The sequence below is a fragment of the Dama dama genome, chromosome 5 (genome assembly GCF_033118175.1).
Source record: "Dama dama isolate Ldn47 chromosome 5, ASM3311817v1, whole genome shotgun sequence".
Lineage (NCBI taxonomy): Eukaryota > Metazoa > Chordata > Mammalia > Artiodactyla > Cervidae > Dama > Dama dama.
In genome coordinates this window covers 5,629,650-5,645,479 of record NC_083685.1, presented here as the reverse complement: position 1 = coordinate 5,645,479, position 15,830 = coordinate 5,629,650, and the positions used below count along the sequence as shown (strand labels likewise).

The window sequence follows — 15,830 nt, the reverse complement described above, 5'->3', positions numbered from 1 at the left end:
ATAATTTAAAATAAAACACAAGTCCCATTTCCCTTTCTTTCCCAAATAAGCTACTCTCCAGATATCAAACATCTTTTTAAAATTTTAAATTATTTTCCATAGATAATTAGATATTTCACCCTAGGCCCTGTTGAAAAATACTTTTCATTTCTCATATCTGACCCAATACTAGAAACAGAACCAGCTCTGACACTGTTGTGCATGGAAAGTGGTTTCTGAAATACGTTCACTTTCATATGTATTTCAGGGGCATAGTGGCAAGCAAAGTGGTCACCTTCATCCAGAAAGAGAAAGGAAGAAAAAGAAAAAAGGAAGGAAGGGAGGGAGAAGTCACCTTTAGTCTCCCTTCTCACTTCCCTAACTGTAGCTTATCTCAAAGTAAAATGAGAAGCATTGCTGAGACGATCTGGGATGATCAGAGAAAGAGGACTTGAACTGAGTCTTGACTCAAGTGACATACTTTGCAGCCTAACAGATTCGACTCCAAACTACCAAAATAAGAACCATAAAGAAGGTTACCAAAAAACCAGAGGCTACAGAAATACAATCACGCAACTACCATTGTTTTGAGCATAAAAAAGACAAGATGAACATTTTTTCAGGCAAAATTTACATTAGCATTATTTTCACAATTAAGACTTAACTTAGAAAACATTAAGCAATTCTTTGTTGTTGATAAGAAACCTAAACAGTCTAAATCATTTCTATTTGCTTTATTTTAAATCAACTACAAGGTGGATGGTAAATATTGGTACATGCTGACCACCAAAGGGCAAAGATTTCTCGTCATCTCCGCCTCTCTTTTTCTCCATCTCTGTAAGTTCTATTGGCTTCTCCCTCAGACATGCACAAAAAGCCTCTAAGGTCAAAAAACCTTCTTAGTGACTCAAACCTCATTCTCCTTGGCTTCTCTGATGCAAGTGATATGCCTTCTACATACTGAGGTTCTCCTCTCCCTGAATGAACTCCACCTGGATCACCTCTACCCTCTGTGATCTTGACTCAGGCTCCCTGACTGGCTTTCCTCTCTTACCTTATAGGTGTCATTAGGACGATGCCACCTTAATACTTGTTTCTAGTTCTATTTGTTCATGTTACATTGAGAGGAACACACACTGGGCATGTCCAGAACAAACACGCCACGTTTGACAGGGAACAGGTTTTGGCGAGTTCCTCCTCTCAGCTTTCCTATTCCTTTCCAAAGGCACCACTATGCTTCCAATCACCAAGGCACAACATCTTGGCATGAGCTTTGACTCATTCAGTCTAATCACATAAACTCTTACTGAGTTCTCATCATGTCTAAGCAGTTACACTCAGAGATACAAAGACCATGGAGTTGAAATGCTGTTCGTTCATACATCTACCGTGTTTTAATCCAGTGGCGGTAACTATACAAGTACACAAATAACCATATTTTATGATTGAATAGAAATAGAATAAGAGAAATTTTAAAAGTAGACTCAGGACTCAGACAAGGTAAATAACTTTTCTTGTTATCAAGAGAGGGCTTCAAGAAGTGAATGGTGTCTGGGATAATACTAAGAAGATGGGCAAACTTTAGACAAGCAAGATACAGACACAGAAGTTCTTCTAACTGGAAGAAATAGCTTGAGAAAATACATTAAAGCAAGAAAGGACAGCTGGGGGGCTTGATTAGAAAAGATGGAAAAGCAGTTTTAGGTAAAGAGTCTGGACAGAGGAGCAGCAGAATTTAAAAATGGAAACCATGACAGGCCCCGTTCTGAGGTACAGTTTAGGAAGGTCGGTCTACTCTTGACATGTGGGTTGGAGGAAACATGGGAGGAGGGGATGGTAGTGAGGAAAAGCCAACTAGTTGGTTATTGCAACAGACTGGGCAACTAGGAAGGAGCGAGAAAAAGAAAAAACTTCAGTGAGAATATTTATTTGACAACAGCTAGATTGAGTGTCAACTGAAAAAAAGGGGGTGGGGTGGGGTAAGAAATCAATGATGACTTTAGATTTCTAAGTCAGGATGGTATAACCAAGCTGAATGACAAACCCCTCCCTCCCTAATGTCTGCATTCTAATCCCAGGAAGCTGTGGGTGTTACTTTACAAAGGGGATTTTGTTACAAAGGGGATTTTGGAGGTATGATTAAATTGTGGATCTTGAAAAGAATATTCTGGATTACTCAAGTGGGCTTGATGTAAACACAATAGGCTTTTTCAAAGAGGGATACAAGAGGAGTTAGGTGCGAAGAGAAGGTAATATGATGACTCAGAGGCAGAGACTAGAGTGGCACACCCTGGAATTGGGGGAAAAGGCCACCAGCCAGCAAACACAGGCAGCCACCAGAAGCTGATTCTTCCCTAGAGCCAAGAAACCAGGCTCGCCGACATTGACCTCAGCCTGGTGAAATGAATTTCAGACTCCTAATCTCCAGAACTGTAAGAGAAACCATTTGTGTTGTCTGAAACCACTAAGTTTGTGGTAACATGTTACAACAGCAATAGGAAATTAATAGATATGACTAGAAGAATGGGGCTGTAATCAACAGAATAAAAAAGCTAGGAGAAGCAGTTAATTTAGGAAAAAGATATTTCCCATTTGGACTCACAAACTTAGTCAGATCAGCATGAAAATCATATGAAGCATCCACTAGGCAGCTGAAAATGTGAAAACAATCTCAGGCAGCAGGTCAGACCTGGTGAAAACGAGTTTAGAAACAATGTACGCTGAAGCAGCAGCTGAAGGTATGGTGGTGTAAGTGATAAAGAGCCAGATACAAAGAAAGAAGGGGGAAGAATCAGGAACAAAATACAAGAACTCCCACATTTAACACATGGCAATACAATGGAAAAGGGCCATTAAAAATAAAGTAGGGAATCTGAATAATGACACAGAGGGAAGCCCAAGAGGGAAAGTGGGCTAAAAAAAGCAGGTGGCAAAAAAAGATATACATTATGATCCAAGTTTTTAAAAAAGGAACAACCTGTACACACATGTGTATATTTACACATATGATTGTACTACCATGTGTTTATGTGCATAATAAAAAGGCCTGGAAGGAGTCTAACCAAATTGCTCACAGTAGTTAACCCTGAAGAGTGGGACAGAAGAAAGAATGTAAGGGGGTGCACCTCCCTTTTCTACTTTATACCCTTTCATAGCGTAAGAATTTTTAACAAAAGTAAGTACCACTTTTGTAACTTTTAAAATTGCTTTCTTTTCCCCCTTAAAGAAAAGCCAATGAAGATGGTACAGAAAGAGCAGCCAAGAAGAAAACAGGACAGTGGTGCTTCCCAGAAACTGGAGGAGGAGAGAATTTTACGGAAGAGTAAAGCCTGCCAAATGTTGTATACTGATTAGGGAAATTTAGAGGTGAGATCAAGAGATCTCTAAACTGAGCCATCAGGAAATTACTGTTGATCTTTTTCAGGGTACAAAAGGTACATATCAAATTGTACTGGGTTAGGAGTCTGGCAGGCTACAGTCCATGGAGTCGCAAGAGTCGGACATGACTTTAGCGACTAAACCGCCACCAAAAATGAGTCCATCCTAGAGGAAATCAACCCTGAATATTCACTGGAATGACTGATGACGAAGCTCCAATACTTTGGCCACCTGATAGGAAGAGCCAACTCATTGGTAAAGACCCTGACGCTGGGAAAAATTGAGGGCAGGAGGAGAAGGGGATGACAGAGGATAAGATGATTAGATGGCATCACTGACTCAATGGATTTAGGTTTCAGCAAACTCTGGGAGATAATGAAGGACATGGAAGCCTAGTGTGCTGCAGTCCATGGGGTCGCAAAGAGTCAGACATGACTGAGCGACTGAACAATAACAAAACAGATAGAAGGAGCTCCACTTCCAGTAATGGAGGAGCAGTTGCTCTCAGACACACCCACGACAGATAACGGAGTCTGACAGTGGGCAGGGGGCAGGTGTGGAGAGGGAAGGGGAAGGAACTTACCCAGAAACGATGGAGGGCAACCAAAAGCGATGAGAGACTGTGAGCAAGGTTGGAGTTGACTCTCTACAGAAGGGAAGGGCATTAGGTCAGCTTCCCATTTTTGAAATGCCACAGGGCATTTTGTGGTGGCAGGGACCAGATGGCAAACCCCATCAGAGCTATGCGGTAAGGCTAAAACTCAGTATATATACACCATCTTTCTGGTTTGAAAACACAAAGGCAAAATCCCAGAGAGAGTCACAGTGGGGAGCCTTGAATTCTGAGTATAAATTCTACACAAATCTCTGTTTAACTCATGAAATACGCATGTGTGTGTGTGTGAGTCACTCAGTCATGTCACTCTTTGTGACCCCTATGGACTGGGGCCTGCCAGACTTCTCTGTCCATGGAATTCTCCAGGCAAGAATACTGGCGTGGGTTGCCATTCCCTTCTCAGGGGATCTTCCCAACCCAGGGATCAAACCCAGGTCTCCTGCATTACAGGTAGATTCTTTACTGCCTGAGCACCTGGGATCTAAGCAGCTCCGTGAAAGCTGAAAGACTGAACAGAGATTTCAGCTGCCTGAAATCACAGGGAAGACAGAATCTGGAGTTTGAACTAAGTTAACTGGTAAAACAACAACAAACGTCAATACTGTTAAGAAAAATATATCAGAATCCAGAGTCTTTCTAAAATATCACTGACAGTGTTAGATATAATTCACATCAAAAAGTAGGTTAAAATGTGACTAACAACTCAAAACAAAAGGCAATCAGTGTACAACTCTGTGACTACACTACAAACCACTGAATCACACACCTTAAAGGGGTAAATAGTATGCTATGTGAATTATACATCAATCAAGCTATTAAAAAATAATGACAACAACAGGCAATCAAAAGGGTGTAACTCTGAGATGACCCACATGGAACTAGAAGACGAGATTTTTATATGCTTTTGTAATAACTAGGGCTGCCTGTGAGAAGGAAAATATAAATGTAATGAATTTTTTGGCCACTCCAATACTTGGTTACAGTTAAGACCTTTATATATTTGGATGAATTTATAAGGAATGGTAAGAGGTGGTGAGTATTAGGATCTGGCTACTTCTTAGAAGATACTGGTAGCTTCCCTTTCATTTAAACCAAACATAGCTTTGTATCTGCATTTCATTCCCCTTCTCTCTAATTAGATAAATCTGCTCACTCTTCTCTCTAGACAGATTAAAAGGTTGGGGTGTTTTGTTTTTCCAGTATTTGAGCATTCTAATGCTCACAGCGCTGGGATGACAGAAAGGATCCTGTGATTTAGAGCAGGCAGGCTTCAAGGAAACATAGCTGAAGGAAAAATATAACACAAGCAATGAGGACTACTGAATATAAACACACAGATTCCTGTCAAAGACAGTGGTCACTCCAGCAACTCCCAGTCCGTGGCCCTGACCCCGGTGCCGCAAGAAAGCCTGTCCTTACCCAGGTTGGAGGACGCGCGCCCCTCTGCAGCCCGGTCCTTGAGATCCTCAGCGATGCCCAGCTGCTGCTCGTGGTACTGTTTAGCCCTCTCCAAATCCTGCATGCACCTGGCAGCGTGGCCCAGGCCAGCATAGGCCCGCATCTCAATGGCCTTCTCCATCAGCTCCTGCGCCAGCTCCAGCACGTAGTTGTGATAAGACATGGCCTTGTCAAAGTTCCTCCTGTAGTGATAGGCACTGCCCAGATTGCTGTAGGCCCGGGCCTCTTCTCGCTTGTTCCCCAGGTCCTTGGCTATCTTCAGATGCTGCTCATGGCACTGCACAGCATTCTCAAAGTCACCCATGGCAATATACACAGCTCCCATGTTGCCGAGTTCTCGGGCTTCAGAAAGCTCATCTTTGGATTGCTTGGCAAGAAGAACACACTGTTTGTGACTGGCCAGTGCATTGGGGTAATCTCCAATGGCTGTGTACACGTGGCCCAGACTGCTCAGGGCTGATGAAGCTGCCTGGAGAGAAAGGATAAGGAAGAGAAAAGAAAGCACATCAGAAAATGGCTTTGGTTTGTTTCAGCAAATAAAATGTTTGAGAGTTTGCCTGTAACCATCCAATACAATTTCCAGTAGTGTCTCTATCAGAGGTCTGCAGACCTATGCAGAACTGAAAAACAGTGCTTCCACTCAGCAAGTTCCTAATAAAAGACAACGGCAATTCAATCAGTAACTTCCAATACCGAATCTCACAGAAACAGGTTGTGTGACATATAACCTTCATCTTAAAGACCTGACATTTTTAATATTGTGATATTATATCTCTGTTAATAGCTATTAACCTCTGCAGTTAGAAGAAAATGTTGAAGAAAATAAAAATTAATTATTACATGTTATATAACACAGGACATTCATAGGAAACTCCATGCACAGCTCTTTGCACTCCTGGGCATTTCTCAATTCTTGTCTTCTCCCAAAGCAAATGGATACACTAGCAGCAAGGGAGATATCAAGAATGATGGCTGATAATTCTGTGACCCAGGACCCACTGGAGGGTCCTGTCCTCTTATCTTTGCCCCCTCAGTGCGACTTCATCAGTGCTGGCTATGGTGGAGGGCTTAGATGAGATGAGAACCAGAGGAAAACGACAGAGCTACAACTACATCTCTGAATGGGGTGGTCCCCACGGGACCCCACCCTTTTTGCACTTTGTGCTCTGCTGTTCTCGTCTCTAGCCTCTTCTGGCCTCAGCCTCTTTGCAGAAAGATACTATCTTCCCGGTCGCCTCACACTGCTTGCCACTCGAGCAGTTCTTGTCTAAAGAAAAGAACATGACCTCTTTTTTGTCTTAAAGGTTTTAATGAAAATGCCTCTTTATTGGTATAGTGAACCAAAGGGAAACAAATATAACTAAGAAGATGTTACATGGGTTCTAGAATCTTACTAAGTGCAGACAGTCTTAGATTCTCACCTCTAGTTTCTAACTCCTTTGCAGAGACATAAAAGAAGTTACACTGCATGTTTCCTGCCCTTCTTTTCATTCAGCAACTTGCCTGTCCTCCCCTCCCTTTTCACCAAACCTACAGCGGGAGCCACGTAGCCCCCTTTCTTTGGGATGCTCCCTCCCTCTATCATGAACATGTGATCCTGGCAGAACAAATGGTAAAATAAACTCTGTCACAAATGGGCAAGCCATCTTCACGTGGGCCCCCAGGCTAGGGAAGGCCATCCCACCTTGGAGTGAGGGCACTGTTTTATCAGATGTGTTCCACATCTGTGTGCTTCAGAACACATTTACTAATATTTTATAGCTGTGAGTGATCTGCTACCTTATTTCTTTGCCTCTGAAATAAAGACTTGAGACTGACCATCTTCACGATGCTTGCAAATTGTATATTTGCCAAAGGTTCCACACAGCTTTAAGCTGCTTTTATCATTTCACAGATGGTCCAACAAAAAGACTGAGGAAAACAGAGAGGAAATAAACACTTTGAAATGTACTTTTTTGTTTTTTTTTTTCTGAGTGTTGGAGAGCAGAAACAATTCCGTGAACATCACAATCCTGCAGCAATGTGATTCTGGCAGAAGCAGCAATGATGTCACCCAAGAGCATGCCACTTGGACATGAACTGGCCTCTGGTTCCTACTTTGGGAACCTCTTTGGGATCAGAGGTTAAGACTTCATGTCAGCACATTGCACACGGGCCTTTCTACTGCTCACAACTCCCCACCTCATGCGCAATGAGCTTCTATCCTCCTTGCCGCAGGCCCAGGGGCTCAGTCTCTCTCTTTTCCTTCTGTAACTGGCCCTCCCCTCCTTACTCTCAGGGGTCCTTCTGTGCCCAAGTGGGGCTAGAGAGAACACAGTCCACAGACCCTCCCATCTGCAAATCTTTGTTGCTCTCAAAGTAAAACACATGGCTTTTTCACTCTGGAGCTAGTGTAACTTGGAATCAGATGCACGTGGTTCAAAACTGTACTGCTGTTTCCGAGTTCTGGGATCTTTAGAAACTTCACTTTTCTGAGCCTCGGTTTTCCAGACAGATGTTTCTAGGACCCAGCAGTAAGCCAGGAACTGAGTGTTTTCAAACTTAGCCATGAGCCTCTGTCAAATGTGTAAACCATAAATAATTCACTAGATAATTCCGAACAGTAGGTCTGGCTGGCGGCAGTGAGCCCTTGAACACTGCAGGGGATAGACTTATAAGGCCTGGGGCAGGCACAGCACCCCAGGCGTCACTGTTCGTAGGAACTTCTGATTTATGGCAACTCCAAATGACAGCCCAGGGATCTTCTGCTTCTGGTTCTTCATTTCTGTAAATGCCAGAGAGACATAGCTCATTTGCTCAAGCTCTCCTGAACATAAGGAAAGGGAGTACTGGGGCGTTTCCCTTCTGGGGTGTGAGGGAAAGAGGGAAGAGTGACTGCATTAGCTCTTCCCTGGCACCTGCCAGTCGCAGGGAGCACCATCAGGCTGCAACTCCTCACGCAGGTGTCCTGGAAACCGGCAGCTCCAGACAGGACAATACGGTCTGTGAAGCACACATCACAGCCTCCGAAATGAGAAAGGCTGCTTGACATAGTATAGGAATGGAACAGGATTTAGAGTCAGAGGCCCTGTCTGTGTCACCCTGGTAAGTCATTCAACTTCTTCACCTATGTTTTCTTTATATGTAAACTGCTCTGATAATGACAGCATGTGTACTTCTCAGGGTTAGGATGGGATCAGATGAAGCAGTACATGCAAGTGTCCTGATTAAACTGTGAAGTTCTCCGTAAACATATCACTAAGGTGTTGATGGATGTTTTATGACTGCAAGCTGGCAGGGCTGAGCTCTGCTACCAGAGCAGAAGCTAGTAACAGCACTGAAAACATCAGTCATTGTGACCAAACATCTATATTCCTATCAGTTGCCACTGGAAATGAAGGCCAGTGTTTTACAGCCGCTGGGCAAATAACATGTGATGATATTTATCAGCTAAGTGAATTACAAATTAATCACTTGTCTTTGTTCCTGTTCCTTCAGAACAAGCTTAGATCTGAAACAATAGTTTCAGGCTGTTAACGAGAATATGAAGACCCACTATCTAGGGGACTCATAAGCCCCACCTCAAGCAGATGCTGTACTTGCCGCTAAGGTTCACACTGCCTTTGTATATTAATCTCATTGAGATTTCTGTGCTAGAATAGCAGCAGCTGCTTCCCATGGTGGAAATATTTTGGAACATCTGTATTTGAATATCAAAATGCACACAAACAGTTATGCTAACAAACTATCCAGTTGGAATAAGACAACACTTTTCTCTTTTTACAAAAGATAAATTACTCATGTTCTTGCCAAAGCATGATTTCCAGCTGCAGACTTCACACACAAGAGTCATTACCCCTTGCTCTGTGACCTGAGTATTTGCAGAAGAACTGCACCTGACGAGTCCTTTCATGGGACATGAAGCTAGAAAGGAAATTTGCTCATATTTTTTCAAACCACCTTTAAGGACTTTCAGTTTAGGACATAAAGTAGACAAAGTCTAAAACTACCCAGGTTGCAAAAAGTTGGACATGACTTAACGACTGAACAACAGCAAAACTACCCCAACTATAACCACAGTGATGATAACTACTATCATCACTATATCATCAACAATAATATTAAACATTATTTTGAAGAATTAAACATGCTTTCCTTCACAGCTAGAATGTTTTTCCCCTTATTGTATGTATTTTCATAAGGGTTATATTTTGTGGGATGATTAAACACACATATAGAGAATATTTGACATAATTGCTGATTAATTGCATATAGTTTTAAGAACAGGGGAAATACTCCCATAACTAGTGCCAGAAATACACTTTTTCATCTTTACTGTCCCAATCCACACACACCTTGTATCCCCTGCCAGTTCAGTGCCCATGAACCCAAGGCATTGGGTTAACCACCTGCAACCCAAGAGGCAGAGGGATGGAGAAGAATAGGGACAGACTCTGGAATCAGGCATGCACGGGTTCAAAGGAAAAACTATGTAATATTGCACAAGTTATGCCACATCTCTGAGCCTCAGTTTCTTCATATGTAAACAGGAATATTGATATTTCGCAGTGCTCTGATGAGTACAATGTAAGATAGAAATTGTAAAGAGCCCTTTTCAGGGCTCACAGAAGATACTCAAAATGTTTAATTTTCATTTATTTACCTACCCTAACCAAGACAACACTAGTGTCAATCACTCAGTCATATCTGACTCTTTGCGACCCCATGGACTATAGCTCTCCAGGCTCCTCTGTCCATGGGATTCTCCAAGCAAGAATACTGGAGTGGGTTGCCATTCCCTTCTCCTGGGGAATCTTCCCGACCCAGGGGTCTCATTTCAAAGATGGGGTAGAAGACAGATGACCAGAAAATAGAACATGACGTTACGTTACCAAAACTAAAAAGACAACACAAGAATCTTGTCCCACTGATGATGGGGAGGGTTATTATCTTCATATGCTAAAGCATGTTACTCACAATCAGTCAGTCAGTTCAGTCGCTCAGTCGCGTCCGACTCTTTGCAACCCCATGGACTGCAGCACACCAGGCCTCCCTGTCCATCACCAACTCCCGGAGCTTACTCAAACTCATGTCCATCGAGTTGGTGATGCCATCCAGCCATCTCATCCTCTGTCGTGCCCTTCTCCTCCTGCTCCCCATCCCTCCCAGCATCAGGATCTTTTCCAATGAGTCAACTCTTCGCATGAGGTGGCCAAAGTATTGGAGTTTCAGCTTCAGCATCAGTCCTTCCAATGAATATTCAGGACTGATCTCCTTTAGGATGGACTGGTTAGATCTCCTTGCAGTCCAAGGGACTCTCAAGAGTCTTCTCCAACACCACAGTTCAAACTCTTCTGCTAAAGCAGGCATAAGAAAATTCACTCTTTACTCCAGGGCATTTTAGAATCATTGGTATATGCAATGCAAAATGCTGGTAAAAGGACTTTAAGTGGTCAAAACTGACAAAGATACTCGAGTGTCTGGGGTCTTTTTGGGTGGTTCATTTCCTTAGTCACTCATATACTCAAGAAAACTCTCTAGACTTACACAAACAGAATCAACTAATTTTGACAAATGAGCAAAAGTAATTCCAAGGTGAAAGGACAGTCTTTTCAAAAAATGGTGCTGGAACAACTGGACATCCAGATGCAAAGAAAGCGAATCTAGACACAGACTTTACACCTTGCATACAAACTGATGCAAAACGGATCACAGTATATGTAAAATGGAGAACTATAAAACTCGTTAAAGATAAGAGAAATTCTAGGGGACCTGGAGTTGGCAATGAATTTATAGATAAAACACCAAAGGCATGACCCATGAAAGAAAAAATTACTAAGTTGGATTTCATTAAAATTAACAACTGTGCTCAGTGAAAAATATGGCTAGGAGACTGAGAAGACAAGCTACAGGTTGGGAGAAGATATTTGCAAAACATTTATCTGGCAAAGGACTTATATCCGTATCTAAAATATATCAAAGATTCAAACAAACAAACAAAAACCCTTAAAACACAACAAGAAAACAATCCAACTTTAAATTGGACAAAAAACCTGAAAATACACTTCACCAAAGAAGATACAGTTGTCTTCAGTATCCACAAGGCACTGGATCCAGGACTCTAGCAGGTACCAACACCTGTGCATGCTCAAGTCCCTCATGTAAAATGGTAAGGCATGTACATATAACCTATGCACATCTTCCCATATTCTTTAAATTAACTGTAGATGGCTTATAATGCCTAATATAATGTAAATTGGGCTTCCCTGGTGGCACAGTTGGTAAAGAATACACCTGCAATGCAGGAGACCTGGGTTCAATCCCTGGGTTGGGAATATCCCCTGGAGGAGGGCATGGCAACCCACTCCAGTATTCTTGCCTGGAGAATCCCCATGGACAGAGGAGCCTGGCGGGCTACAGTCCGCCTGGGTTGCAAAGAGTCGTACATGAGTTAGCAACTAAGCAGAGCACACATAATGTAAATATGAGGTAAAGAGTCACTGGTGCATGATAAATTCAAATTTTGCTTTTTGGAACTTTCTGGATTTTTTTCCCAAATATTTTTAACCTGTGGTTTGTTGAATCTATAGATACAGAACCCATGGATATGGAGGGCTGACTATATATAGATGGCAAAGAAGCATATGAAAAGATGCCCGCATCATGTATCATCAGAGAACTGCCGAGATACCACTACACACCTATCAGAACAGTGAAAATCCAACATAACTGACAACATCAAATCCTGGTAAGAATGTGAGCAATAGGAACTCTCGCTGATTGCTAATGGGAATGCAAAATGGGATAGCCACCTTGGAAAATATTTGGGTCATTTCCTACAAACATACTCATAGCATATGATCCAGTAATCATGCTCCCAAGTATTTACCTTAAGGAAATGAATACTTATGTCCACCTAAAAACGTGCACATGTATGTTTGCAACACCTTCGTTTATAATGGTTAAAAGCTGGAAGCAACCAAGATGTCTTTCAATAGGTGAACAGATAAATAAAACCTGGTATATCTTTAGAATGGAATATTATTCAGCACTAAAAAGAAATGATCTGTCAAGCCACAAAGAGACATGAAGGAAACCTTAAATGTATATTGCTTGATGAAAGATTCCAGTCTTAACAAACTACACACTATGTAATCCCAACTATATGACCCTCTGGAAAAGGCAAAACTAGAGAGAAAGCAAAAGGATCAGTGGTTTCAGTGGGGGGAGAGGATATAGCACAGGGGGTTTAGGGCCATGAGACTATTCTGCATGACATTATAATTATGTACACAGTGCATCACATGTTGGTCAAAACTCACAGGTTGTGTAACACCAATAGTGAACCCTAGTGTAAACTATGAACTTCAGTTAATAATAATATATCAATTGGTTTTTCAATTGTAACAAATGTACCACATTAGTGTAAGATGTTACTAAGAGGGGAAACTGAGTGGGAAAAGAGACGGAATGTGAGAACTCTCTGTACTATCTGCTCAATTCTCTGTTAAATCAACAATTGCTCTAAAAATGAAGTCTATTAGTTAAAAAATTAATAAATAAATTGGATTTTTCCTCACTGTGGGAGTGGGCAATTCTAGGAAATGGAAGCAGCACAAGCAAAGGCATGAAGTATGACAGAGTGTGTAGTGACTAGAGACCAAAAAACCAGTTAGACCTGGGGGTGGGGATGGTACTGGAGAGAAGTCTATAAAAGGTAAGTTTGGATGAATTCTGTCTATCAATTTGTAAAATCTAAAATATATTCCATGTATGTTATTTCATTTAATCATTATACAAACCCTCCTAAGTGTGTTATTATTAAATCCATTTGTGAGATAATGCTAGACTCAGATAAAATGACATACCTAAAAATACACAACTAATAGCAAAGCCAGGGTTCACATCCACAAACTTCAAACTCTAGCTCTCATGCTCATACACGCAGTTTAGCCTCTACTGAAGAATTTATGATCCACCCATGGGGCAATAACAACCACACATTTAAGCAGGAGACTGACAGGATCAGATTCATACTTTCACATATTTCCACAAAGTAGCTGAAAAGGAGGGAGACCGGAGTAACAACAACATGTTTAACTAAAATAATGACTAATTAGAATACAATAAGTTCTATGTTAGGCACTAATGATATAAGGGTGGAGAAGGAAATGCCAGCCCACTCCAGTATTCTGGCCTGGAAAATCTCATGGACAGAGGAGCCTGATGGGCCACAGTCCATGAGGTTGCAAGGGTCAGACACGACTTAGCGACTAACCACCCCCCCCCCGCCCCCACCACCCATGATATTAGGGTAGGCTTTAGGGATATTTTTGCCTGGAGAATCCCATGGACGGAGGAACCTGGTGGGCTACAGTCCACGGGGTTGCAAAGAGTCGGGCACGATTGAGCGACTTCACTTCACTTCACTTTAGGGATATTCACAAGTTTGCTGGCATCTCTGCGTCAAAGCAGGTAAGACTGCACATCCCTGCCTGCAAGAAGTCAGGTAAGAGTGGCAATGCAACTTTCTTTGGCCAATAAATGTGCTCACATCCATGTAAAGCTTTAAGAACCAGCGCAGGCTTCACCACATTTCCTCTTCTCCTTGCTACACACTGCTCCATCCGAACTGAACTTCAAGTGACAATCACACCATTGTGGAACACAGCCCTGGCAGATTTATAACACACACACAGTGGGCACAAGAAATCAGGCACTAAGATTTGGGAACTGACTACTATTGCAGCATAACCTCGTCTACCCTAACCACAATACTGAGTATAAATTAATCATTTTCATGCTCCAGTCACTATAATTATAGTTAGCACTATCTATCTAGTGGTTCAATTATTTGAATTATCATAGGTTTTTACATGACGGAATTTTAGTCATTTTTCTAGAAAAACTAAATTTGAGGAGAACTAGGTACTAAATACAGAAACTTAGCTAATCTTTAAAAATCTCTATTAATCTGTAGACCCAAATACAAGGGTCTACTTGGTAGTAATTTACCCACACTGCAGATCAATTTAGGAGGAATTAATACAAATTACAAAATACAACCAAATACAAACCTGTAGAAAGAGAAGACTGCGTCATGTTCTGCAGGGTCTATACACTTCCTACAATCTTAAATGACATCCACTCTCTATATAATGAATGTACCATAGCCTGAAAAATCTACCCTTGGTCAGCAATTGAGCTGATGAAGTAATTCTGTACAAAAAGTTATAATAATAATAATAAGTAATAAATAAATAAATAAATAAACAATAAAGTCCAGAGTTGCTTACTCAATAGTCACACAAAACCAACCAGACAAAATAATAAAAAATGTATAATCTATATTGTTGAGGACACTGTCCATGATACCACCTGATGTCATCTTCATAAGAATCAATGGTAAAATCTCCTTCCAAGTCAATGCTTCTAACAAAGCAGTTGCTATGGTTTTATCTTAAGAAAAATGTGAATCTTATAAGTGGTCATGTTTACCTTTTTGTTTCAGTCACCAGGAAGCTTATGATTTAATACAGAGCTTCCTTTTAACAGCCAGATAGAATCCCATAATAGGTACAAAGTCTGCCCTGGCTTCAGCAGATGATAGGATTCTAATCCTCTCATTACTCTGATTTCTTCCCTTTCATGTTTTGTTTCCTGCTTCCACAAATCCTTCTTGGACTGCAACAAAGAGAAGACAAGTCAGCAAAACACAAACAAAAAACAGTTAAATATTAAAGCTCTTGGTAGGGAGAAAGCTTCCTGAAATGGGATCGCTCAGAATTATGAACTCACAACCACAGCCTAAAGAAGAGACTTACACACCACATAAACAGGGAAAATTTTAATTAGATGATCTTTAGCAGTCTTCTAGACAGCATATTAAAAAGGACAGACATAACTTTGCCAACAAAGGCCCATCTAGTCAAAGCTATGGCTTTTCCAGTAGTCATGTATGGATGTGACAGTTGGACTATAAAGAAAGCTGAGCGTCGAAGAATTGATGCTTTTGAACTGTGGTGTTGGAGAAGACTCTTGAGAGTCCCTTGGACTGCAAGGAGATCCAACTAGTCCATCCTAAAGGAGATCAGTCCTGGGTGTTCATTGGAAGGACTGATGCTGAAGCTGAAACTCCAATACTTTGGCCACCTGATGAGAAGAGCTGACTCATTTGAAAAGACCCTGATGCTGGGAAAGACTGAAAGCAGGAGGAGAAGGGGACGACAGAGGATGAGATGGTTGGATGGCATCAAAGATTCAATGGACATGAGTTTGAGCAAGCTCTGAGAGCTGGTGATAGACAGGGAGGCCTGGAGTGCTGCAGTCCATAGGGTCGCAAAGAGTCGGACACGGCTGAGCAACTGAACTGAATACCATAGTTAGAATAGCTAGTTTGAATCTATTACTATGAGCCTAG

At 41.6% G+C, this 15,830-nt stretch overlaps 1 protein-coding gene across 3 annotated transcripts in view; it reads right to left on the bottom strand.

Annotated features, from left to right (window-relative positions):
* The window catches only part of TTC28 (tetratricopeptide repeat domain 28), a 575,569-nt gene that overhangs the window by 159,067 nt on the left and 400,672 nt on the right, over positions 1-15,830 (bottom strand). For all 3 annotated transcript variants that reach the window (XM_061141642.1, XM_061141643.1, XM_061141644.1), the window contains one exon: positions 5,393-5,900. In XM_061141642.1, coding sequence (XP_060997625.1) covers positions 5,393-5,900 — 508 coding nt within the window. The remainder of the gene's footprint in view (positions 1-5,392; positions 5,901-15,830) is intronic.